Source organism: Scleropages formosus, chromosome 3 (assembly GCF_900964775.1).
Source record: "Scleropages formosus chromosome 3, fSclFor1.1, whole genome shotgun sequence".
Taxonomy (NCBI): domain Eukaryota; kingdom Metazoa; phylum Chordata; class Actinopteri; order Osteoglossiformes; family Osteoglossidae; genus Scleropages; species Scleropages formosus.
Genome location: NC_041808.1, coordinates 22856575 through 22884415, shown reverse-complemented (window position 1 = coordinate 22884415; position 27841 = coordinate 22856575). Strand labels below are relative to the sequence as shown.

General features: G+C 43.4%; 1 protein-coding gene across 1 annotated transcript in view; it reads left to right on the top strand.

Moving 5' to 3' along the window:
- hs6st1a (heparan sulfate 6-O-sulfotransferase 1a) overlaps positions 1-21479 on the top strand; it is a 38554-nt gene extending 17075 nt beyond the window's left edge. The window contains exon 2 of the mRNA XM_018756123.2: positions 19303-21479. Coding sequence (XP_018611639.1) covers positions 19303-19996 — 694 coding nt within the window. The 3' untranslated portion in view covers positions 19997-21479. The remainder of the gene's footprint in view (positions 1-19302) is intronic.
- The last annotated feature ends 6362 nt before the right edge of the window (positions 21480-27841 follow it).

The following is a 27841-nucleotide window of genomic DNA, read 5'->3' as shown; positions in this document are numbered from 1 at the left end:
GTGCACTGGGGAGGTTTGCAGCCGAGTGCGAAGCGGCGGGGATGAGAATCAGCACCTCCAAATCCGAGGCCATGGTTCTCAGTCGGAAAAAGGTGGATTGCTCCCTCCGGGTTAGGGGGGAGTTGCTCCCTCAAGTGGAGGAGTTTAAGTATCTTGGGGTCTTGTTCACGAGTGAGGGAAAAATGGAGCGGCAGGTCGACAGACGGATTGGTGCGGCGTCTGCAGTAATGCGGTCATTGTACCGGTCTGTTGTGGTGAAGAGGGAGCTGAGTCGTAAGGCGAAGCTCTCAATTTACCGGTCGATCTACGTTCCTACCCTCACCTATGGTCATGAACTCTGGATCATGACCGAAAGAATGAGATCGCGGATACAAGCGGCAGAAATGAGTTTCCTCCGCAGAGTGGCTGGGCGCACCCTTAGGGCTAGGGTGAGGAGCTCAGTCACCCGGGAGGAGCTCGGAGTAGAGCCGCTGCTCCTCCGCATCGAGAGGAGCCAGTTGAGGTGGCTCGGGCATCTGTTCCGGATGCCTCCTGGACGCCTCCCTGGGGAGGTGCTCCGGGCTTGTCCCACTGGGAGGAGGCCTCGGGGCAGACCCAGGACACGTTGGAGAGACTATGTCTCCCGGCTGGCCTGGGAACGCCTTGGGGTTCCCCCAGAGGAACTGGAGGAGGTGTGCGGGGAGAGGGAGGTCTGGAGTACTCTGCTCGGACTGCTGCCCCCGCGACCCGGCCCCGGATAAAAGCGGAGGAAGATGGATGGATGGATGGACAGTGTGTTGCTGTGTGTGTGTGTGTGTTAGGACTTGATTATTGACCTTTTACAGAGCAGCAGGGGCTGTGGGATGCTGCAGCTCGAAGCAGGCAGACTCAGGCAGATGGTGGCAAATCCTTGTGGATAAAGAGTGTGTTTATAGTGAAGAAACCCAGCAGTGACGGGCTGGAGGGTGCTTCTCCTTTTGTGCAGATTTTTGTTTCTGCAACCAGGAGATACACTCCCAGAGCTGGGAGGAGGGGTACTGCATACGATACTTTACTTGCCTTTTGAACTAGTCACCCTGAGACTAGGAGAAGGCAGATGAGAGCTTTGCAGTCAGGAGGAGAGCAGGATCGGTGTCCCCAGGTCCATGAGATGAAGGTGTTTTCATCTATCCATGTCCATACTGACTCATCAAGCCTCTGGCTATACTAGTTTTGAAAGTCAGGCGCCTACCTCAATACTGGTGTGATGTACCTCTATCAGGCTTCATTCAAATACTAGTAGAACTGATAAAAAGACCTAATCAAATTTGTTAAATTGCTGCAAAAACTGAGAAAATTTGGAAGTGCTTTTTCACAGCACTCATGTAAAATTGTATTACTCTTCCATTGCTTTTCTCTGTCAGGTGCCAGCAGTTATGTTACTGTGAAAATCTCATGTGGAGGCTGAGAATGACTGACTGTTGCTTTTCAGAGTCCTCCGAGATCAGGCTGCATACGTCACGTTGGCTCCGGTCCTTCCGCCGTTGTTCCACATCAGCCAGTTGGCTCATGGCCATAACCACTTTCCTGAATCTTTTATTAGGCAGGGGCCCACAATTGTAAGCACTTCTAAATTTAAATATTGTTTTTGTGGGGAGATCTGAGAAACATCATTGCACTGTTAAGTATCAAGGACATCTGGTGAATGCATGATGGTTTAGATGAGTTTTGGCTGGAGCCTCCAGGGTCCATGCACTTTACCACGTAGTGTCATCTGCGTATTGCAGTGGCTTCATTTGAATGTTTCCATTGCTTCTCACACCGTGCTTCTGCATGGATGCATACTTTGGCATATGTTTTCCCTGATGTGTTCAAGCTGATCTGATTGGTCTCTTCTTACATTATTTTAAGGTGTGGAAAAATTTTTCTTGCTCGCTATAAAGAGCTCGGATGCGTTTCTTTTTTTTTTTTTTACAATATCACAATTTATTTAAGATTCAGTCCAATTCAGACAGTATGTTTCTATGCATTTGCTGGAAAAAAGTGTAATGTGTTTTACCAATGAAAATTCAGTTATTTCATTCCCACATTCCTAAGTTTGTTTGACTGTGTAGCTATCCCATAATTTTGTACAGTTGTGTTTGAATTCACTTTGACCTGCTTTAATATTGCGAAATTCAACTTGTAAATATTGCTAATGCAAAGTGTGTGCATTTCGGTGAATGAGCAGCATGAGTGACAGAGCACAGTGCAGTGATACTCCCATTTACGTCCTACCATGCCATCCGGCAAGGTTTGACACGACTATTGATTAAAACGCTAGTCGAGTATCTAGTTCCACAGATTTCAGTGTTTTGAGCTGTAAGATGGACACATTTGTCTCGGTTTTTTTGCTGTCACGTCAGACTTCTGAAGTCTGGCTTGTTCCTGCATTGCCACTCTGATACTGGAAAAACTCCTTCTGTTTGCACTTTGATAACACAGAATTTCTGTTGAGATTTTGTTTTTCTACTCTGATATTCTAAATAGCAATTTGTCAGTTTATTTAAGACCCTAGTTTTCCCCCCTTTTTTTCTTCCGCTCTGTGATCGAGGTTTCAGCCGCGCTTTATACCCACACACTAATGCAGCCATTCGGGGAACGAAACGGTTAATTGCCTCAGTGGATGTTTGAGTTTCATGTTTGGTCTTCATTCGTGCTGTTAGAGATGGTTTAATCGGTTACGAAGATGAAAGCGATCGGTCTCTCCAGGAGTCCGTGATCAGTGATGGGCCTGTCAAACTCTTCATTCCGTCATTGACACAGACCAGCTTACTGAGAGGTAGGCAGATGGAGGACTGTGGAAGCACATGACAACTGACAGTGCACCTTGGGAGGCCATGGAGGAGACTCGGGCTCACGGGTGTGAAAGCATTTGACAGCAGCAGCTCAGATTGGGGCCTGCTTTCTGCTCATAATGAGTGTTGGAACATGACCGGTGTTTTATCTGAATCATCGCTGGGATGTGGCTTTATGCTGACTCTCGCTCCCGTGGGGCTAGGGTAGTCGGAGAAAGAAAGTCAAGCACTGAGCCATACTTCCATCCACAGCGGTGGTCCCGCCCTCGGCATGAGCCTCAGTCAGCATCTACTGCAGCACCCAACCCCACATGGCTCACGATTATAACTGCTGATCCCACCCTGTGACCAGTGTTCCTCATTCTGGTAAAAATCCTTGTTGGTCCGACAGAGTGGAGAGTTGTTCAACACGCAGAACATCACACCCCTCAGCTCTTTTAACCGTTAGCATGTATGTAAAAGAGGGCCATGCAGCCCAAGGTGTATGTGGCAGCAGAAGAGTGGCTGTTTTGTGCTATCATGGTCCTCCTGTCTCTATGGTGCAAGCTGCTGCTGTCCCACACCGCTGATGCACTTCCTTTATACGTCATGAACCGAGGGCCTGCTGGGTGCAAGTCGCTGTGCCCATCGCACTCCATGGGTGGGAACAGGTGTAAAAGACTGCTGACAACACAGTTTATTTGGGTTTCTCGCATACTGCTAAATGTTGCTTTTCTTTTCTCATTACTGGGTTCATTGCTCAGTGAATTCAATTCCAGTCTTACATAAAGCTTTATTTGGACGTGGTAAGACAGTGGAGTCTCATCCATGCAGAGGTAGGGATAGAGTTGCAGTTCTCCTGTTTGTTCACATCAGAATTATGATTGTCATTCCAGGAGGAGACAGTACATCGTAATGGACAAGTGTCATGTGACTGTCACATCTTACTCTGAGCTCACACATTGCTGCTTTAGCATCGGTGGCATCGGACATGTTATCACAGTGTCAGCCTCACCTGGCACCTCCTGCTCTGGGACTGGAAAAAAATGATGTACGTTGCTGAAACCACTGCTTTGCGCCTGCAGCTTTCTGATGCTATTTTTGGAGGGAAAGCTGAAGGCAAAACAGGACAGTTTGGGGGCTCGGATGGGCCTACAGTATTTTACTGCTTTTCATTTTTTTTGGGCGAAGGAATGTGCTGGGTGGGGTGGGGTGTGGCTAAGTTAGGTAAAGTGCCCCTTTCAGGGGAGGCGACACTTGTACCATGCTTTGAGTATCACCTATAACGTTCAAGAATACCAAATATTCCCCTATTAACCCCCCCCCCCCCGGCTATTTTTCGAGGGGGGGGGGGGGTCACTCACCCCTTATGACTAAGTCAGTCACTGTTTTATTGTATCCATATAAGTGAAGGCAAATATAAACTTTAAAATTTTGACGGACTTTTAAAAAGTTTTAAACACCATTCTTCAAAACTAACTGAATACGCATCCATGTATATACAGTTTAATGTCCGGGGCTATCACAATCGGAGCACGTGTCTTCGGAACCACCGTCGATATCACTGTGTTCGACAAAATGATCTCGTTAGCTGTCGCTGCGTTTTTTAACACCTGCTGCCCAACGTCAACATCGTCCTGAGAAAACCCTTCGAACTCGGAATCCTTTTGTTCTTCGTCCAACTGCAAGAACGAATGGTCTTCAGAGCCATCGAGTGCCGACGTAATGCTGCACTTCTTAAACGATTTGCGTATAATTTCTGGAAGGCAAACGACTTGTGGCTTAGATGAAAGGCTTGAGGCATCACAGGAATGATAAGACTTTTACCATACATGCTCTAATAAAGTGATTTGGGAATATATGTTACCGTACAGAACCAAAACTGAAGACCGTTTTTTACCGATTTTTGACCAGTATTTAATGCCCCGGGGACGTTAATTAGAGAATATTTGGTATGTGGCCAACTCCTTCAGACTTTATTGGTGCAATAAATTTAAGGTTCTCTCACTCTTCCTACTGAAGAATCTTCATAAATGCGGTGAGAAACCAGATTTTTGTGTCCTTTTTTTTTTGAAAAGGTGTTGAAACTGTGGCTGGTTTGTAGCAGTTATATGGCATTGTGTAATCTGTACCCAGAATGCTCAGTTTAGTAGCTTGGCCAAGTCATAAGATTGGGTGTACCCATTTGCAATTTCAGAATCTCACTTTTTTTTTTTTTTTCTTCTTTCTTTATTTATTTGAAATTGAAGATTTAGATGTAGTGTTCCTCAGACCTTAAAGTCTGAACACCTCTATAAAGTACTTAGTGATCAAAATGGATCACTGCAACACATCAAATGGAGCTCCTCTGCCTTTGCTTTTTACTTTTGTAAAGTGTGCTTCCCCCCACCTCAGCACCACAATTCCAGGAGGGTGAAGTCTGCTCTGAAAGCTAGTTTGAAAAAGCTAGAAACAGGCTTGCTTGATTAAACGGCATATTTAATACTGACATGGCATGCTGCAAAGAGCCCGTAGGCCTTGGGTGGTTCATCTAACGCATGACTCATTTGCTGTAATTGTTTCCAAAGATGCAGTGAAGTCATAAAAAAAAAAACTGAATTAAAAAAAAATGGCACTAGTTGGTACCTAGAAAAGAAAGGCTGTACCCACCATGGATTTAGAGACATGATCCCTGCCATCATGTTTTTTCATCTCCCGTATTAAGCAGTCTAAATGTGCCGTTTCAGGTGATCTTAGATTTATCCACTTCTGGGCTCCTGTACCGGTTATTCATCCTCTAGGAACTGAACGGTGGCGTAATTGCTGTACTTCGCCTTTTGTCGAAATCTTGCTCATTGATTCTTTCACTACAACATTACTGCCGTTTACACCAGTTTGTGTCACTGTCTGGAACGCTGCTGCATCGTGGGAAGGCACACGGTGATGAAGCCAAGTGCGATGCGTGTGTCGGCCACCATTGTGCGACAGGAGGGTGGGACGAGTCTGAGTAACGGTGTGAAAGTGCACAAAACCAAAAACCCCACTTTCTGGCTTTCAGAAGCAGGGCTGGGGTGGTTAGAATAGAATAGAGTATACTTTATTGTCCCATTTCTGGGAAATTTGTCTTGGACAACCATGACACGGCCAGTGCACGACATTGGACATAAAACAATACCATACCATAACATACAATAAAATAAGAAATAAAACAACAATCAAAATATATTTAAAACCTACTGTATACTAATCTAAAATCTCAATTTTGGAATTCTCTATTCAATAATTTAACCGCAGTTGGCACAAAAGAATTTTTATAACGATTTGATTTACACATCAGAATCCTAAATCGTCTCCCAGAGGGTAACGTGTTAAAATTCTCATGTAAAATATGTGTGTCATCAGCAGCAATTTTTTTTTAGCTTGTTTTAAAATGGATACCTTGTACAACTCCTGTATTGGTCATTTCTCTTCCCACCCTATAATTTTTAGAGCAGTATGTACTAGTCGTGCACATTTTGATTGTGACTGGACAGTCAAGTTTCCATACCATGTTGTAATTCCATATCTTATCAAGCTCTCAAAAACAGACTGATAAAACAGAAGCAAAATCTTCTGGTTCACCCCAGATACTTTTAACCTTTGCAGAAAATGTAGTCTCTGCTGCAATCTAGACCGCAGACTGTTTATGTGAGAAGACCAACATAAATTATCTATATAAACGCCCAAGTATTTATATGAAGAAACCTGTTCAATAATATTATCATGTATTATTACAGGGCTATGATCCCCCACAGATCTGGGGTCGAAGATCATTTCAACAGTCTTCATTTCCGAAACTGGTTCTCCATGTGCTTTGTTGCCGTTTAAACCGCAGGACTATCTGGTCGTCCTCTGAATGGACAGAGTAGGTGTGTGTCCCCAAGCAATGTGTAAATCCTCACGAGGGTATGTAAGACAGCACAGAGTGTTGATTTGTGTAAGGTGATCTCGGTGTGGTGTGAGAGGTTTGCTCATTCTCTTTAGTAAGCAATGTTCTGTATGTTTTTCTGGAACATAGCTTTTAACTGCTGTAACGTGTTTTGTTCTATATCTGGGGATGTTTTGCCATAGTGTTTGCAGGTGTCCTCTTCTGTGTCGTACTCCTGGCCTCAGTCGTCCTTCAACATCACCACACACACAAGTGTTTTCCTCCATCACGAGTTTGGCCAGAGGAGCATTCTGGAAGTGAGGAAACACGTTCTGTTAGCATCCCCTCGGGGTGGGGGGTCTCTAACTCAAAGGGAAATATAGAATGTAATGTGCCACATTTTGGTGTCAGTGAATATTAGGTTTGATTTCCACTCTGATTAGCACTAAGGAGTTCACCTCGCTTGTTTTGAATTTAGTGAAGGGCAATAAAAGTCCTTCCAGTCAGGGTTAAAGACTGCAGTGTGGTGATAGCTGGTGCCCCAAAGTGTCGTGCTAGGGAAGTATATCAGGGTACATCAATTACTTAGAACCCCAGAGGGAGGAGATACTAAAACTGTAGGAGAGAGGTGGGTGAGCAGCTGGGGGACATGGGATTGTACCTGCCTGTGTGAACATGGTAAATTCTGGGTCCTGCAGACCAGCACCTGCAGATGACAGTCATTCACAGGTATTGGTATTGAGCCTCATCCTGGCCCATTAATGTCCATGGGCACAGGATCTTTAGCTGTGATTAGAATTTAATTTAGTTTTGCTATTCTTTTTTTCTCCTCTACTCAGCTGACAGCAGGAGTATCTGACAGCAGAGGCTCCCTCAGCTGAAACTTGCTCTGCCAAGATATGAAAATTTTAGAATTTAGGCTTTTAAGAAGTCTCTGCCAAGGTTTGTGAAATGTTGCCTCTCACTGTAAACACACACGTCGTAGTCCCTGCTGGGAGGTCCCGGACAGAGGCCGAGCTGCAGACACCGCCATCTGTCCTTCCGTTGGCCTCATCAGTGCGCAGTTCATTGTGTCGTGTCTCGGAAAAGCCACCAAGTGACCGCTATTCCTCGCAGGTGTTCTCGGTATTCCCACCATCACAACTGCACATTGCTTCCCTTTTACATGCACCATGCATCATGCATGACTCCAGCTGCTGGCGACCTTCCCTCTATGCTAGACATAGTTTCTGCTGAGCAGGGTGGTTTGTGCTTTGCAGATATCTCCAGTGCCCTGTTCCATGAGTCCTGTTTGTCACTGTGTACCCCATTGATGATTCTGGACTTAGTCTTGCCTTAAACAACCTCTGAGAAGGGCCAGAACTTGACTCCAGCAGCCAGGTCCTGTTATCCCACCCCCTTGTCTCATTCTTTTCTAAATGGTCCTTCTTTGTCATTGTGAGCATCTTTGCTGGACTGTCTGTGTTTTCTCAGCAACCTTGTGTTGAAGGTTGACTATATCAGATCTGAAGGAAACAATTCAGTTCAGTTAATAATGCCCAAAGATATGCCCATTTATCAACTCAAACTGATTTTGATGCATTAAATGTGTTTTTGTCACTTTTAATAAATTTAAAAGCATTGGAATTTTCCCATTACTGTGTTAGTGAATGGAAATCACTGTTCAGAGAAATGTTTACTCACTCTCCACCTTTTTTTTTTTAGAGCTCTGTCTGATTCCATGGCAACTGGCTGTTTGTTTTTACTGCGTGAGATGTTTTCAGAAGACTCTTTGTTAAGGTCATTATTGCCAGGAGCTGCAGGGCTTCTAGAGGCCATATCGGTCTTCCTGCTCTCTCTATAGATGGCAATAGTATGGCAGTAAACGTTGTCATCAAAGTTCACAAGGGCATTCTCTGTGACAGGACCTCCCAAAGCTTTCCTTCGAATATTGAGTTAAAAGTCTCTTGAAACTACTGTTTGCCAAAACTGAAAGTTTCCTACAGGGTCCTTTGTTGGCCATATTTTGGTTATTCTAGAGGTAATGATAAAATTCATATTTTTAAAAAAAAAAAAAACAAAAAGTCAAGAAGAATAAATACAGCAAATGAATAATTTCAGCTGAGGCATATAAAAAATAACTTGTATGACAACTTTCCTAGAGTGATAAATTATGAATTGCATCCACATATGATGTAACCATGTAGCCTAGATTTTCAAGGAAAACTGCCAGGTTATGATAACTAATGCTAATTATTGAAGTTGTGACAATTTTAGAGGGTTTGGAATTATTTTATCATATATGGGTGTCACTTTTGGGGCTCAGGAACTCAAACATTTTTACAATTGAAGCTATTGGTAATGACATCTTTGACTTATGAGAATTAATCTTACAAAAGGCTTTTCAGGAATGCAGTATCCTAATAAGGTGGGTGAAGACTATTTTTACAAAGTATTTTTTTCAAGCGAGGGACACGACTGACACAGACAGTGGTAATGGTTTGCAAACAGTATGTAAGTAAGAAAACTGGCAGCTGAGAAGAGGAAAACATAAAACTTCCAACTCAAAGAAAGAGAAAAATAAATCTCTGGGGGTCCAAGTACCAGTTGCTGCACACCCACTTTGATATTGTCACACATTATGTTGGACATACAGCATATAGAGGGTGTGTATAACTAAGATGTCCAGTTAATTTAGTCGATACAGGTGGTCCCTGATTTATGATGGGTTACATTTTCTGAATCCCATCATAAGTTCGAAATATCGTAAATCGAAATAGCATTTAATACACCTGATACACATCTCTGTGTGCCAGTGGGAGAAGGGAGCATGAGATTGGTTGCAGACGGGGAGCAGCAGTAGCAGTAATGCGGTCGCTGTACTGAACTGTGGTGGTGAAGAGGGAGCTGAGCCATAAGGCAAACCTCTCTCTTTACTGGTTGGTTTGCGTCCCTACCCTCACCTATGGTCATGAACTCTGGGTAATGACCGAAAGAATAAGATTGCAGATATAAGCGGCTGAAATGAGTTTTCTCTACAGGTTGTTGGGACTCTCTCTCCATGATAGGGTGAGGAGTACATCTGGGAGGAACCAGTTGAGGTGGTTCGGGCATCTTATAAGGATGCCCCCTGGACACCTCCCTTTGGAGGTATACCAGGCACAGCCAATTGGGAAAAGACCTCGAGGTCAGCCCAGGACTCGCTGAAGAGATTATATCTCCCAGTTGACTTGGAAGTGGCTGGGGATCCCCTGGGTTGAGTTGGAGGAAGTTGCAAGGGACAGGGATGTCTGGGCTTCTCTGCTCTCCTTTTTGCCACCATGACCCTAGAAGGACTAAGTGGCATAGAAAATGGATGGATGGATGGATAATAGTCAGAATCCAGTCTTCGGGCAGCTGATCCATCATGCATCACTGTACAGCTGCAACCATGGGCTTTCCAGGTGACTCTGGTGTTCTGAAGACTACAGTAAAACTAGAAGAACCAAAGATAAATGGTAAGTACAACATGCAAGATTTAGAGGATGTTCACTAAATGCCCTCCACCTACAGTTCTCAGACCAAGGTTTTGTGATCAAAGAGCTCAATTTTATGTCTATTTTGTAATAAGCTCAGTGAGGTAGGAAAGTGCCAGTCTCCGGAATGTATTCTGGTTCCGTTTAGATTTTTTCTGGCCCCATGAAACACTGTTTGGTGTGAAAGAGCATTTGCTCTTTTAGAGTTGCAAGAGCTCTGTGTTGGAAATTCATTTATACTCAAATGATGAAGTTCCATCCCTGTCAGATTTATTGATTTGAAGCAGAAGAGACACTAAATAGGACACTGTGTGCGCTCATAGCTTGGACTGTAGTCATAATTCACAGGGCTTAGAAACTACCAAATTTAAAGAAAGATTGCCGTTCTGTTTCTGGTTTGTGTTGCTGTTTTGGCTGCATTTTTCCACATTATAATTTAGTTTGCTTACAATGGGTAAGCAATCATGTCGGCATTCTCCTGTGATGAATGGCTTCGTCTGTGTGTGAAGGTAAAGTTGGAGAGGTATATTGTGATGGCAAGAAGAGAATAAGATGTGATTTCTGGGTGAAGAGGCATGAATGAAGGTGTTCTTGCTTTTCTTGTTTGACATATGGTTTTCTGATTTGATTTTCTTACAGTTGACCTTATAGTTTAAGGTGAAGGCTTTCATAGAAAATGACTTTAGGGCTTTACGAGAGTGTCTCTTGGCTTTGTTTTGACCAAGGCTTGAGCCTTTTTGTTTAGTTTCATCTCAACTGGTGATTGCGTTCTTATTTTGTGTGACAATTAATATCGTTTTCGTATTAATCTATAAAAGATGTGGCAGACGCCCTTTAATTCTTGAATAAAGTTTTTGCTTTGGCGAAGGTAGGCATAGCCCTGTAAACCAAGCCCATTCAACCACTTAAAACATTTTTATATCTTCATCCTGCAGATCAAATTTAAAGTCTTCTACAATTAATAATGAGTTCCAGTCTGTCTCGTTGATATCTGGAGAGACTTGCACCTTGACATTCAGGATTACACACTTTTTTTTTTTTCTTTCCTAACCAATCTTATACCAGAGTAGACTTTATCTTCATTTCTAATATCTTTTTACATACAGTCACATCTTGCCAGATTGGCCTTATTATGCTCTCAGACCAAGTAGCAGTATGTTTAGAAGCTGAGTTTTAAGGGATGTCTCCTAAAACTAAACAGTGGAGACTGAACTCAACTCTTTTTGGATAATGAACCATTCTATAGGGAGATTACGGGAATATATACAGTACCTGTGTTATCAAGATAATCAGCATCTTACAATCTCAGCCTCTGTTGTTTGGGATAGAGCTAAAGTTAGTCAATGGCATCTTATTTCAAAAGCTTCCTACCAGAAAAAGCTATGAGTGGAGGAACATGAAAAATTCGAATTACCTCTGCATGTTTCTCAGCAGGTCTTACATTTGACAACCCAGTGAATCCAACTGGAACATCTACTCTGCTGGTGTTTCCTGGGTTTTGCCTCCCACTGTGTTCTCAGCCTCTTCGCATCTCAGAAATTATTTCAATGGAACTCAAACTGATTTCATTAAAAAGTATAGATGATATTCCTCTCTGTGATGACACTTCAGTATTGACTAAGCAAAAAAAAACATAAGCAGCTTTTCATTTTGCTTTGACCTGTCTGAAGCTGAAAGGCTTGTTGGTGATTGTGTTAATGTACAATTATCACTTCTCAACAGAGACTTGCCATCTTGCTCTTCTACAACTCCTGTGGCTATGTTTTACTACACAAATTATACACATTGGTAGGCAGATGTCTTGGTCTTACCCATTTGAACAAATTAATTAAATTGTATTAATAGCGGGGGGGGGGGGGGGGGGGGGGGGGGGGGGGGGGGGGGGGGGGGGGGGGTTGCGTGGCAGGTTGCGTGGTGGCGCAGTGGGTTTGGCTGGGTCCTGCTCACCGGTGGGTCTGGGGTTTGAGTCCCGCTTGGGGTGCCTTGTGATGGACTGGCATCCCATCCTGGGTGTGTCCCCTCCCCCTCCAGCCTTGTGCCCTGTGTTGCCAGGTTGGGCTTCGGCTCCCCACAACCCTGCATGGGACAAGTGGTTTCAGGTGTGTGTGTGTGTGTGTGTGTGTGTGTGTGTGTGTGTGTAATACCAGTGGGAAATTCTGTTCAGTTGCAGAAGCTTAGAGAGTACATTTAGAGAACTACTAGATTGACCCTTCTGCTTTAATCCTTGATTAAATATGTATCATTTGGCCAAGTGCATATGTATCGTTTCCAACTGCTTTGTTGTAATTATGGTGTCTGGAATGTTTTTCAGTACTAATATCAGTTTATTTTTGTAAAGAACTCTTCTCAACAAAGTGACAGCATGCTGAAAAAGAGAGCATGTTCTGTTTGCACAAAGGCGACAGTAAAAGAATGCAAAGAGAAAATATACAAAGGAGTTAGTTTGCTAGCAGTGTTAGCAGTTAATGAGCAATGCACACATCACATCTGACAAGCTGATAAATCCTGTCATTTTTATATTCATTCTCAAAGCAGAGCATAAATGGATGTTCTGCCTGTGAAAATCATTTCCGATTCCTCCAGCTTCTTAATTTCTACAGTATTGTGTCTGTGGTGGTTGCAATGTTCAGTTCTTGTCTCTCACAATAAATGTTCCTGTCTGTGCAGCTCGTTCGGGCATGGGTTTGACTCCTGCTCACGTATGGAGGAAGGCAAACCTACAACACTTCCATACTCTCTCACCACACAAACGATCACCATGAGTCGCATTGGACTCACCAACACTTAACCAGAGTTTGGATCGCAACTGCACACAATGTCCATGACTGAGTCAATCACTGTCCATCCATGTAGGTCTTGACAGCCTCAGTGAAGCATGGATTCACCGTGAAGTTGCCTCACAAAGCCTGCCTTCTAGTACTTGTAGGTGAGGAGAAAAATCGTGTAGCCTGGTTGTGTGTGTGTGTGTGTGTGGGGCTACGATAACAGAAGGACTGTTGCAGAGAGTTCAACACACAGGCTCTGCGTGGTCTCACACTGATCAGCCTTCTTGGGCTGTGGATGGAGATATAGAGAGAAGGTCCACCTGGATGTGTGGCTGCTGAAAACTACGTTAATTATGGAACGCGGTAATGAAGGAACAATGGGAATTCTCCTTTTTAAAGGCCTTGCGTTTTTTTTTTTTGTTTGTTTTTTTTTTTTCTTTTTTGACATTTTTACCGCGATTTCTGAATGAACCTGACTGAAGTATTAAGTTATGTATTTCTCAGTGGCTGAAAGCACTGCCTGCTGTTTATGTTCCCATAGTAAACTTGAAATTTGTGAAGTTCTCTTTGATCAAGCCTCTGGCCGTGGGTTCCAGTTGATGGTTGAACAGAGGAGTGATACCCTTGAGTCAGGCTCTTTCTCCACTGCTGTCCATTCTGTGGGAAAGGAGATTTGCCAGAAGCGATGATGCTACAAGTGAGTGTTGGACACAGTCGTGAGTTCAGCTTAGGTGTTTCGTGTCCATACAGTGAAGAGGAAGAACATGGTAGTGTTGTTTGATGGGATGTGGAGTGAACACATATGGCAGCAATGCTGAGACCTGTCTCCTAGTTGCCTGCTGCTGTCTCTCATTTTGCTGCAGCAGCTAGGTTTCAAATAAAGAAGCCGATAAAAACATGCTGCAGGGACAGAGTATACAGGAGGTTTGCAGTTTTATTTTTGTTTTTGCTTTTTTGTGAGTGTTTCTTCTTTTCGGATTACCGTATCTTGCTGCCAAATAAATAAGCAGCTTAATTCTTCTCAGGCTGAAATTTCTGGCAGTGGAGAGGAGAGATTGTAGGCATTTCGGTCCTCCTGCGGGATGCTGATGTCGCAGCACAGTCGGGCAGATGGCGTTTGGGCAAGGGTTTGACTACTGTCACTTGCTGCGATTAGATGAATAAGCTGGAACGTGTGAATGCTGCTCTTGTGCTGGTGTCTTACCAGTCTGATGAACTATGGTGGAACAAGCAAAGAGCAACTCATGACTTTGTGCTCAGCTATCAAGCACATTTAGCTCATCAGAAGGTTCTGCCAGTCGTCCCTTGTCTTTGAGGTGACATTGGAAGTACGCTGTAGGCCCGATATAACACGGCTCGATATGCAAGGTCGCATATAGCGCGGTCAGAGCTTTAATATGAAGTCCAGTCATGCCAGTGAGTAGTACTTTATGTAGGATAGTACTGCATGTGGGGAGTTACACTACCATGCTAGTGGAGTGTCTGTTACTTTGTTACTCATTTCTTACATGGCCCTTTGCTAGCTTGTCGAAATGTGTCCAGTATCTACTTCTCACATAAAAACCTGTCATTTTCATACTATGCAAGGTTATGAACTGCTGTTCATCAGCTCTAAATAGGTGGTTCGTCCCTTGGTACCAATATGCCTCAGGTCATGAAGGGATTAGAAGTACCAATGATGTGCTGAGCACTTCTGGGGCCTTCAATTTAAGGACGTGCTGTCTTCCCTCAGGATGCAACATCTAGTTTTCCTTTCTTTTCCTCTTGGGAGAAAAAGGTCACTTAAATTATTCAGGTGATTTTTCTGTCACTGGTACAACTCCAAAAGCAGGACAGAAAAGTCTATGAGACAGTCCATAACTGTCCTCAGAAGCATGTTTGTTCCTGTCTTAACACCTGGTTTGATGTTAGTTTTTGTAAGCATCCCGTACCGTTGTTCTCTGACTGAGTTAGGGCACAGTCCTTGCACTTCTCACGCATCCACTGTGTTTTCTCTTCCCCTGAGATTGGAACTAGGGTTCAGCAGCCTGACTGTTTAGTCACCAGTCCTCAGTGCTTCCTATACAAGGAAGATGGGATCCACTTTGCTGCTTTGTGGAACGGTGGTCCAGCATCCATCTGGGTGGGAGCTGCTAGAAACATGCAGTTCATGCTAAGAATGGTCTTCCCTCCAGCTGTAGTGCATCCTGTTTATCCCTGCAAAAACAAACCAAGATAAATGATGTTGACACTTCGGCTAAACAGCAGAGTGCCTTCAGACTGTGGTCTGTGTCCTAACATTACATTGCAGGGCAGTCACCGTATTTTTGATTTCCGTTAGCTTCGTTATGTTTTCAGATGGCCATACTCAGACTAGCGGAGGGTGCGGTGGTGAGATGGGGGCCGGGAATGAGCACAGGTGCACAATTTGTGTTAAGCAGTCAGGGTTTTTATTGTTTGAAAACAAGCAGTCTTATTGAAGAGAGGCCTGGCTGCATGCCCAATGTGTTCAGTGTGCTCAACAGGAGTGAGCCAGAAGGGTTAAATGGGTTGATTTGCCAGGCAAGTCTGGCTTGGAGCCAGAAGTGTTTTCCTCCACAGATATAGTAACATGTGAACGGATGCCCGGACCATTACAAGGAAAGATATGAAAATGTTATCGACTTGTTGGAAGCCATTGTTCAGTTCTGTCATCAGGTTTCATGAGCGCTGCTTTTTCCAGTAGTCGCCCTAGACTGACTTATGCTTTGTTTTCCCGCTAGGTATTCAGGTCATTTTATCTAAGCTGCCCATTGGGGAAATAAGAGGAATAGACAGCGTCTGACATCTGAGCTAACTGCACAGTTAGTGAAATGCTTTTTTTTTTTTTTTTTTTTTTTTTTTTTTTTTAAATGGGAGAAATGGTATGTCATGGATCAGAAAGTATTCTGTTAAACTCAGCATGTTTAATAACATGTTGATACCACAGGACATCCTGAGCACTGCCAGTCAGGCTCCTACAGCTGAGACTACTCCTTTGTAAACACAGGAAGCGTGCGACTTAGACTCGGGTTGTGCTGTAGGGTTTGGATTTGTGATGTCCCCAGAGTACACAAATACGCAGAAGACTGAGACAAGTAATACGAAGAGTACCGAACCAAAAGTCGTTCCGAAAAGTCGTCGTCTTGGGCTTCGAAAATAAGTTAGGATTTCATGAAGTGTAGAAAATGATGCTCTCTAGAGCAGATCGTTTTTACCGCCTTCAGAGACAAGAGTGCTCATTTCTGGTAGTCATATTCAGAGGGCCTGGTGTGTGACAAGTTTTTCTCATTACCCAGGGAAACAATAGGGAATGAACCATTCCTTGCGCCTTTGTTCATCGTAGAAAGTAATCGAAATCTCCACACCACATCCCGTGCTCCCTCTGTGTGTGATATGTGACACGTGTGGCAGCCCTGCTGTAGGGTCTCCGCTTCCTGGACCCCCTTCTCGCAGTCAGTCAGTCACAGGAGGAGCTATGAGCGGTGGGGCCGACGCTTAATAAGACCGGAGATTTTGTTGAGAGGTCATTTTGTTCTCAGTTTCAATTTTTTTAAAGCTTAACTGCAAACAAGCTCTGTTACTTTTAACAGCATACAGCTCTGAGATCGCAAACATAGCATTACATTGACACGTCACTCACCATTGCTGGCCACATGCAGGCTGTCGTAAAAAGTAAGCTTCTACTCGAAAATCAAAAGCATATGGCAAGACAGCAGCTTTGTCAGTACATGTAGGGTCGCCTGTGTGGTGCCCTGTGACCGACATGCAATTGGTAATAGTCAGTGAGCCCTGCCTATGTGGGGTGGGGTCAGTTTAGTTCTTCTCAGGCCGAAAAGTCGCAGTGCAACTAGATTGCTGATGCAAAAAAAAAAAAAAAAAACCCAGCTGGAAACGAGGGAGACGGTGTGTACTGATCCACTATTACCATTATTAATCCACTATTACCATTATTCGAAACCAAGTGAAGCCAAAATGAGTCACAGCTATTTGTTAAAGTGCTTTACGAAGTACTAGAGCAGCTGTAAAGAGCTGATTTTTAGGCTTCAGCACCTTTGCTCCGCTCCTAAGAGTGCCAGGGCTTTCTGAAATATTGTGTGCTTTCAGGTGCATGAGACTGTGAAGGGATTCACCGTTGGCTGTGAGGGAAGACACAGGATGAAACGGCTGGCTTTGTACTCCACGTGAAAATGACAGCAGCGACACAGACTCCTCCGCAGCACTAAATGTATTGTTGCTTGGCTTCACACAATGACACGGATTGACTAACAATGTCCAGCACTTATCCTTGGTGACCCAGAGGAGCCTACAGTGGCACTGACCGAAGTACAGCAGTTCTCACCGACCCTCGGTGTCTTGGATCGGCGTCTTGTGAAGACCTGCTTAGGTCTTATATTACAGTGATTACTCGACCTCTTCCAAACTCCACCAGCTGTTTCAGTTCGATCAGTAGACGTTTTGAGCAGCAGTATTGCTAATGGAAACCTCGTCATGTGTACGGGTCCTGAGCTCTGTGAAGATCAACAATAAAACTTATAACATGAGCAGATGAGGGGGGAATACACTGTCTTTGCCAGTAACTGTAGTTTTTCCTTTTTGAAAAGCATAATTTACAGAAAACGCAGACAGACACTTGGTTTTCCTTGTTCTTAATGGATTTGGAGTAGCTAGGTCATAATAGTGTGCTTTTACAGGGACAACAAGAACAGCTCCACCACCTCTCTTTATTCTACTATACTGTAGCGGTCTCTTATTCACTGCCCTTCCTGTCTTCTTTGCAATGGTTTATTAGCAGATAGGATTGAAAAAAGCTTTCAGAAGGTTCAGAATATATCTTTTCTATCTATTTGGGTTTGTCACCCTCACATGGCTGCTAGAAGAATTGCTTTAGCAAGGAACATTTACTCAAACACATTTAGTCTCTTTGGTAACTCAACAGAAAAAGAAAGGCAGGCAGTTGAAGTCCGTTTAAATGTAGTCTCTTTTAAACTTGTATGGCATTTCTAGGGTTGCAATTTATTTTGCTCTGGGAATTTTTTTCCCTCCCCCTTATATAAGTTGAAGCTGTTAAAGCAGACATGATGGTAATGTATGGTAATTATGTTTTGCCAGACTTGCAGATTCTGACAGGTTGCCGCTTCTTTGCTGAAGTCATGCTAGAAGGTAGAAGTGCTGTGCTCAGATTTTTGCTTGATGCCATACTCCCCTGTACCAGATTCATACAGTAGGGTTTTTCCTTTGCTTTTACTCTGTTTTTTCTCCAGCAGTTTTCTCTCTGGGTGTTTCCAGTCCTACCACAAGGCTGGCTGGATCTAACTAGCCACAGATAGGGGCCAACATCACCATGCCTTATAGTTGTTAGCACACAGCTACAACAGTGCAGCAAGGTTGGGATGATGTTAAGTGTCACTGTGCTGTGAGGAAGCATCTTAAATGGCTTTAAGATGCATAGACGCTTCATGTTCGCAGGGGTTCCATGCACAGAAATGAGATTTTCACAAGTAGTTTGCCGTTACCCTACAGGCTCTGTAAACCTTAAAAATAAAATGCTAACTGTAAAATACCAAATCCTTAATTCCTGTAATTTGTAATTCAGAGAAGAAATAAGCATAAAATTAAATTTTAAAAAGTCCTTCCCCCTCCTCCTCTCTACATGCTGTTTTTAATCAGTACCATTTTAACATTCTGACCAGGACAGACTATGGAACTTTCAGTGGATCCTTGTCTCTCATTTCTTGTACATTTGAGAGAACACAAATTATGCAGTTGCCTTGTGAGACTGTATGGAATGAATGGAAGTCGAGCCAGATGTACCACTGTGTGAGAGCCTAGGGAGCATAACATTCAGTGGTAATGATGATCATAATTAATGTTTGCAATGCATTTATTTTTTAGACACAGTATTGCAAGTTCCCCCCCCCCCCCCAAGTGAAATGATTGCAGTCTGACAGGAAGATGGTTTTTACCTTTATTTGGTGGAGTGTTTTTTAGGAAGTCATGGGCAAGTACTTTCAAAACATAATGCGAATATGTGCGTTAATGAGGAGCCCGATGGGAGAAGCGGTGAGGTAAGAGCTCTGTTATGTACTGTAGGCGTGGAACTGGTTGTCAGGCTTCTTGATTGTCTGAGTTCTTTGAGTGAAGAGTAGTCTGGGACCTGTTTGGTGTGAAAATGATGTGTCCTCATTCTTCCCCTTTTATCTCCATGTTCAAATCCGGGTTTACATAAATTATCTGTTGCTTAAGCTGTCAGTCCAGGCCTTGTCATACGTGAGCTGTACTTCTTATCATTGAGAGGCACATAGCATCACTGTTTGGAAAAGTGTGTGAGAAGCTCTCCCTTGGAACACCATGCCCTGACTGCTCTTTTCTGCTTCCCTTTTCAGGAAGTTCTACTACATCACACTGCTTCGAGACCCTGTGTCCCGCTATCTGAGTGAGTGGCGGCACGTACAACGCGGCGCCACCTGGAAGACCTCGCTCCACATGTGTGACGGTCGCACGCCCACTCCCGAGGAGCTACCAGCCTGCTATGAGGGCACAGACTGGTCAGGATGCACGCTGCAGCAGTTCATGGACTGTCCCTATAATCTGGCCAACAACCGGCAGGTGCGCATGCTGGCTGACCTCAGTCTGGTAGGCTGCTATAACATGTCCTTCCTGTCTGAGAAGAAGCGTGCCCAGATGCTGCTGGAGTCTGCCAAGAAGAACCTGCGGGACATGGCCTTTTTCGGCCTGACAGAGTTCCAGCGCAAGACCCAGTACCTCTTTGAGAGAACATTCCGGCTGCGCTTCATCCGACCCTTTGTGCAGTACAACAGCACACGGGCAGGAGGCGTAGATGTGGACAATGACACAATACTGCGCATCGAGGAGCTCAATGAGCTTGATATGCAGCTATATGACTATGCCAAGGACCTTTTTCAACAACGCTACCAGTACAAACGTCAACTGGACCGGCAAGAGCAGTGGCTTCAGAACCACCGGCTAAACCCGGAGCCTCTCCACAATGAGGGTGGTGAAGAGACAATACGTGTGCCCACCGAGGACTACATGAACCATATTATAAGCCGCTGGTAGCCTCAGCCTTGGTGGGGGGAGATGGACATTGTGCTGCTGTAAGGGATTCTGCTGATGTGCTCCTTGAACATTTACCCAACATACCCTCAGGCTTCTGAGTTGCAGAGGACACATCTCTATGCACACACTTTAGCAGCAGGTCCATAGCAATGGCCAGCAGTCCCCTGCAGTGCATAGTAAGCTACACAACCCAAACCCCTGAGACTAAGAAGTCTTTCTAGAGGACATTTGTCTTGCATGGGGTATAGTACCTTTGAAAAGTTGAGAAACAGATTTAAAAGTCATTAAGAAGTATAAACGTCTTTGGGCATTAATGTGGTATATGTCTACACTGTCTCACATTTCAGAGGGACGATACACTAATTTGGAAAGTCAATTTCAATAACGCTCAGTCCTTCTTAAAACTGAGGGCTGCTTCAAAGCTGAAAAGAACTTTATCTGTGAAAATGGGCTCATTTTCATCATGCCCTTCCTTGCTGTTAAGGCACTGGCATTGCCAGCTGTAGACAAGGGTGCTACAGGTTGTCAACCCTATAGACAGGTTTCATCAGCTGACGCTGGGAAAAATGGAGCAGCAGGAAGTCAGTTATTTTACTTATATGAAGGGATCAACTTTAATCATGTAGGGGTTAGAGCTGGGCAGATTCTCTTTGGAGAACAACCCACTGGTGACCTATCCCACTGGCCCCAGGGGAGCAATGTGAGAAACCACAGTGTTTTTAATTTGTTGCACTCATTGCAGTCAGCCTGGTGGACAGGGTGACATGCTCCTGTGAGACATGAGGAAGGTGTAAAACCCATCTTAGCCTCCCTGAGTTTGGAATAATTTAATTTTCTATTTTACACTACATGTTTTATAGTCAGATCTGCAGCATGCATGTGTTTGTGAATGCGTGCAGGCATGCATGTTCAAATACGTATGTGTATTTAAGTAGTGCAATGCAACATGCTCCTGAACTGTCTCATACCCATCAGGGGCTGCTCTGTGTAGAAGGAGTCATTTTTCAGATCATTCCTCAAACTGTCTTGCTACTAGTAGCTGTCACAGGGACAGAGTTGTGAAAATGAGCTTTGCATTGCACACATCGAAAGTGCCACATGCCATTATTCCATAAGGTGTGAGCACATTTCTTTTCAGCTGGAGTACTCCGCAACTCTAAGGCTTGCAAAGGAAGAAAATCAAAATAAGGTTATTGTGAACAGGCCTACGTACAAGGTCAGTGATTGCGTTTCAGGTGATCACTGCTAGTTTTCTGTGATGTTGCGCTGATCTGTTTGACCTGGTGCTGACTGCAACTGGAAGCCAATGTGCAGAATGGTTTCATCACAGTTGCATGGTCATTTGTAAAACTGTGCTTGTGTTGGGGAGGATGGCAGATGACAAGCAATGGCTATGATTGGTTTCCAGCTGTTAATAGATGTTTTCCTTATTCAAGCAAAATGCACCATCAAGCCACCAATAAAGATGATTCATTTTTAAAAACCTTTTGTTTTTTGATTCCCTCAGAATGCATACACAAATTGGTTTTGCCGTGGGGAGACGGGCATAAGAGAATAACACAGAGGTACTGTCCCACTTCCTCACAGCTATTTTTTTCCCCTTTTGATCTGGTAGCACATGAAGAAAGTAGCAGAGCCTTAATACTGAACATGTATGACAGGATGAAGCAGCCAGCATAAATGTGCTCTGATGATTAAAAATGATCATAAGCAGTTGTAAGAACATAAAACAGGCACAGACATGCACCCAACTGTAATATGTCTCAGCTCCAGCCCTTGTACCATTGGAAAGCAGCCATACCACTTATGTTGTATAAGGTAGAACAGCAGCTTCCACCAAGAATGGTAACTCTGAGCAAAGAAATGTGAAAGTAGTATTGTATTCATACTGGCTGAGCCTGTCTTGGTCCTGGGGAGGTGTACTGGATAGAAGACAGTCACACTAGACTGCATATTTCAAGTTATATTCAAAGTCTAAAAGCCAATTTTCATATCTGTGTGGAACAGAGTGAGTCACATGTTTACAAAAGTGAGTCACGAAAGCAAACCCATCTCCACCCAGAGCATGATGCAACTCACCACTTGGGTGGTGCCCTACAGGGAAAAGTAAAGGCAACGAGTTTATCTACAAATACACTGGAACATACACTCCTACAATAAAGGCAGAGAGGTATATTTTTCAGTTTATACACTCATCCCTGTTATTTGTTCTCTCGCTATCTAGTTTTTCACTTTTCTGGTACACCATTTGTTGTTAATTGCTTCAGTTTTTGAAACATTTCACCTGCAACAAAAAGTCCAGCATGGCAACATTTGGTTTGATGCAATAAATTTGGACTTCATTTGAAAATTGTGCCAAGCAGCTGTGCGAGAATCTTTGAGACACGCTGTGATTTAATTTTCTCATTATTCATACAATAATATCAATTTAACATACAACCTTTGTGTTCTTTAAGTCAGTCCATGCACATTACCAGTATGTTTACCTTATGAAATCATTATTTAATTTTTTTTAATACATGTAAACCTAGAAGAGTAGAATAAAAAAGTTAAAAAAGGTAATTAAATGAAAATGAATTTCTCCTACCTCTATTTCAAATGTAGACTTTAAAAAAACCGAGTACGATTATGAGGATGCCTTTTATACACTATACAGGCTGAAATTTGCTACTACAGCTGTGATTCAAAAATGGTTGTGGGCATGCATACAATTTAACAAGCCTATGAGTGAATCAATAAAAAAAATAATGATGTTATTAATTGTTATTGTCTTGTAACGTTACATAACACTTACTTTATACAATAGGTATAATTTGGAATGATTTTAGGGTGATCTTGGGATGAGCTTAGACCAAATTACAGTTTTTCCCAATAAGAAATATGGAATTAGTTAATTTCCTTATATGGTTTTCCTGCGCAGTCTCTTTCAGAAATGAATTAGGGGGGATAACAGGGGATAAGTGTTTAAGGGGATAATATCTTTTCTGTAGATATTTTCACATTGTATTCTTGCTCTGTAAGAGGTGTACCCCTTTTTCATAAGTGGTAGGTGCAAAAGGTAGCAAATACATTGATTTACCAGCCTTTCTGACTTAGTACTTAGAAAATGTAGGCTGTCTGACCTGGTGCTAGACATAAACAAAAGCAAGGAATGATTATTAATTTTTAGTCCTTTATTTCTGTATTTATTTACAGAGGATTATGTCCATCTGCCATGACGATCGAGACGTTCCATGCCGAGCTGGGGATCCAAGATGCCATTTACCAACATTATCATTATTACTTGTTACACACTGGCTTACAAATTGTTATTTTCTAGAATGCCCGGGAGGGATGGGCAACCACTGGCCCGTGGACCCCCAGAGGTTTTTTTCTCCCTCAACCTTCAGTTGGGAGTTTTTCTTCCTTTCCCCAGTGGCCAGTAGGTTTACTTGTAGCTCTACAATAAGTTCTTCATTATGGTAGCCATAAGTTGACTGTCTTCTTTGTTCGTATCAATTTTTCTTGTTGTATGCCTATGTTAAAAAGCTCTGTGTCACTACGTGAGAAGAGCGCTGCATAAAAAATAAAAATAATAATAATAATATTACTGTAAGGAGTAATAAAGTGAATTAATATTATTCAAAATGTATCACTTGAGATGGTTTTGAAATTATGGGTACATAACTGATCAAGCACAAGGCTCAGAATCCAGCAGCAGTCCTCACATAGCAAAGGCCACTGGTTTATTATGCTGCTTTGGCTCTGTTCATCTGTGTTTTTACAGTTGCAGTGCCTAGACAGCCATTCCTCCACATCTAAAGTGCCTTCAGAAATACACAACACATATTGTAACACATTTAAAGCTAAGGGAAAGTACTAAGGAAAAATTGCCCTACTCAGGGGTTAGTTCTTAACAGCAGATAAGAGCACCTAGGTTGTATGGTTTTCCACCCTGTTCAATCAGCCCTGTTCCTACTAAAAATGCCCAGCCCTGGCATGCTTGAGCTGTGATTTAATTCATTCCTAGAACATATAATTTCTGCCCCTTCAGTGTCAAAATTGTGCCTATGCCATGGTGGGCCACAGTGATATAAATAACATTAACCTCAACTCCTTGATAAAGGTAGGAAATTTTAGGTAATGACCACACACAGTCTGAACCACTTGTCCCCTTCAGGGTCAGAGGGAGCTAGATCCTAACTCAGCAACACAGGGTGTAAGGCTGGAGGGGGAGAGGACACACCCAGGATGAGATGCCAGTTTATCACAAGGCAACCCAGGCAAGACTCAAACCCCAGACCTACCAGAGAGCAGGACCTAGTCCAACCCACTGCACCACCAGGCCCCCAGGTAATGACTAACAAGATAGAAATTTACTCCCTGCTATAAAACAGCTTGGGACTTTTGAACCTTGGACCTACCATGATTTGTAGCAGGCCTCTGCCACAAAGAATCTGGAGATGGAATGTGGTTTTATATGTTATTCCCCACTTATTTCAAACTTTTTTCTTGATATCTCCATTAACATTCTTTTCTCCTTGGAATGATGGTAATGAATGCAGAAAAACATGCTCGTGTATTCAAAATTTATCTTGCCTTAACCCTCTCCAGGCAGACGTTGCAAATTAGCATCAGCTGGTACAGATCTTTTCTATAGCTAGTATTAACCTGGCCCTGACAGCGTTAAAATTAATGGAATTCAGCTTGCTGAGGGATCCTCGGGATCAAGGTGAGACTGCAAGATGCATTGACAAGCTCCCGGTAAACATAACCATTGCATGAAGAACAGACTGCTGCTAACACTAAAGTACGCGAGGAATTACAAATGCCCTATCAAGACTGAAATATCAGCAGTGGAGGAATATAATCTGGAAGGTCTGTCTGGCAAACAGACCTAACACTATATACTAAACCAATGCCCCATTACAGTTACACTTGACAAAAACTACTGAAGCACAGTATTCATCCAAAAAATCTACTTGAGTAAATGAAAAAAAGCAAAAAAAAAAAAAGTATGAGGTTAAAAAACACTACCCAAGTATCAGGTTACTTTGATTCAAATCAGGCTTTTTAAAAGTCCAATCCACTAGTAGAACATTCTGACTCAGACTTATTCATTTAGCTGACACTTTTTTCCCCTAAGTCACTTGCAATATTAAGGTGCTTATAGTTATGTACCCATTTATACAGCTGGGTAATTTTACTGGAGCAATTCAGGGTAAGTACCTTGCTTAAGAGTACTACAGCCTGCAACCTTTGGAGCCAAAGGCAGTAGCACTAACCACTATGGTACCAGATGTAGTGTACTTTGACTTCTTGCATAAATGTCTGCAGTGTGCAAACACAGACTTTGGGGAGTTCGCATAGGTTTTCTTCAGGTGCTCCAGTTTTCTACCACAGTCCAAACATGAATGTGTTTCAGATGAACTCACACACACACATTTTCTGAACCGCTTGTCACATACAGGGTCACAGGGAACCAGAGCCTACCCGGCAACACAGGGCATAGGGCCGGAGGGGGAGGGGACACACCCAGGACGGGACACCAGTCCGTCACAAGGCACCCCAAGCAGGACTCAAACCCCAGACCCACTGGAGAGCAGGACCAGGTCCAACCCACTGCGCCACTGTGCCACCATGCCCCCAACTCACACACACATTTTCTGAAACCACTTGTCCCATGTGGGGTCGCAGGGAGCTGGTGCCTAACCTGGTAACACAGGGTGTAAGGCTGGAGGGGGAGGGGACGTACCCAGGATGGGACGCCAGTCCATCACAAGGCACCCCAAGCAGGATTCAAACCCCAGACCCACTGGAGAGCAGGACCCAGTCAAACCCACTGCACCACCACACCCAATTTCAGGGGAACTGCTGACTCTAAATTGCTCTTAGAGTGTGTACAGGCATTGGAGAAAATACAAGTCTTAGAAACACCATATAAAACAGGAATTCAGTTGAAGAAATTAAATCACAATTACTAATCCAGATGTGAAGGTGGGTCATATTACTTTGATAGAAAATTTGCAGTAGATGTCAGCTATAAAAAGGGTCTGGCAGTTAGCACTTTGATATGTTTGTGTTTTTTCTTTTCTCAATTAAAAAAGCTACATGAGGCAACTAACAATGCAGGCTAAATAGTTGGTGTCTGAATTGCAGGCAGGGTCACAGTGGTGCAATGGGTTTGGCTGGGTCCTGCAGTGCCTTGTGATGGACTGGCATCCTGTCCTGGGTGTGTCCCCTCCAGCCTTGCGCCCTGGTTCACCACGACCATCCTTAGGACAAGCACACTGCTAGAACTCTTGTGCCATACAGGGTCACAGGGAGCCAGAGCTTAACCCAGCAACACAGGGTGTAAGGCTAGAAGGGGAGGGGACACACCCAGGACGGGACACGAAGTCCATCACAAGGCACCCCAAGCAGGACTCAAACCCCAGACCCACTGGAGAGCAGGACCCCGTCCAACCCACTGCACCACCGCACCCCCTGTCACTTAGGACAAGCAGTTTCAGTCAATCTATGTGTGTGAATTGCAGGTACATTGGTCACAAAAACTGTAAAAGTTATTTTATGTGTGAAGGGGAACAGTCTCAAAAATAATGACTGCAAATCCCCAACATGGACAAACTGCACTGGCAAGGAGGAACAGCGGTCGCAAGTCAAAGGTCACCAACAGGGATAGACAGACACTATGAAATAGTTGCTAAATGTCAGCCTCAAAAATCAAGATAGAAGTGAACCAGCATCTTTTTAATTCAGTCTCAACAAAAACTGTACATTGCAAACTTCACAAAACTGGAATTTATAGCAGGACTGCCATTCAGAAACTGCTGGTATCTAAAGCCAACACACAAAGTCAGAAAACTTGGTATAAGCAGCACAAAACCTGAACTCCTGAGGAATGGAAAAAGTAATATGGTCTGATGAGTCATCTGTCACCGTATTTCCCATATCCAGGCAGGGCCATGTCTAGAGAGAGCCAACTGCTAGAAATAATGGGGATCCATAATTGCATGTGCAGCAATCTCGGGAGTCATTTGGTGTGATAATTTTTCTGTGGGGATGTATATCTAAGGAATATGAGGCTTCTTACAGGACCAGGTGCACCCTACGGTGCAAACACTGTTCCCTCATGATGCTTCCATATTACAGAATGATCATACTCCAGTACACAGTTAAACAAATTCAAGTGGTTTCATGAGCACCTGAATGAATTCAAATGCTTTCTGTGGCCTCCCCAGTCACCAGATCTATACATTATTGATTCTTTATGGGACGTTCTGAAGCACAGAATGCAAAGGTGGTTTATGGCTTCTTCATCCCTCGGAAAACTATAGGCTTTTCTTCCTGAAGAATGGTCAGATATCCCACTACACACAGGTCATAATGTGTCTGACAGCATTCCAAGAACGACTTAACCTGAACGATTGATCATGTGTTTCACTTACTGAAGACAACTGAAAGCAAAAAGCCCCAGAAACAGGCAGGAACTGAAGATGGCTGCATTACTGGACTCCCAGAGCATCCACAGGAAAGATACCCAGTGTCTTGTTAGATCTATGGGTTTCAGAATTCATCAGAAGTCATTGAATGCAAAGGATTTGTGACCAAGTAATAAATATGACAATTTTAAGATTATGTCAATTTGTCCAATTACTTTTGGCCCCTTAAAATTAAGGACCTATTTCTAAAATTGCAGTAATACCTACATGGTTCACCTGATATAAATGTAAATACCCTAAAATTAAGGCAGAAAGTCTGCTTGCGTTTCACTTTTATTTAACTTCATAGTCATTGTTTCATTTGAGATCCGAATGCTGGAGTACAGAGCCAAAACAACCAACAGCATCTCGCTGTAGAGATCAT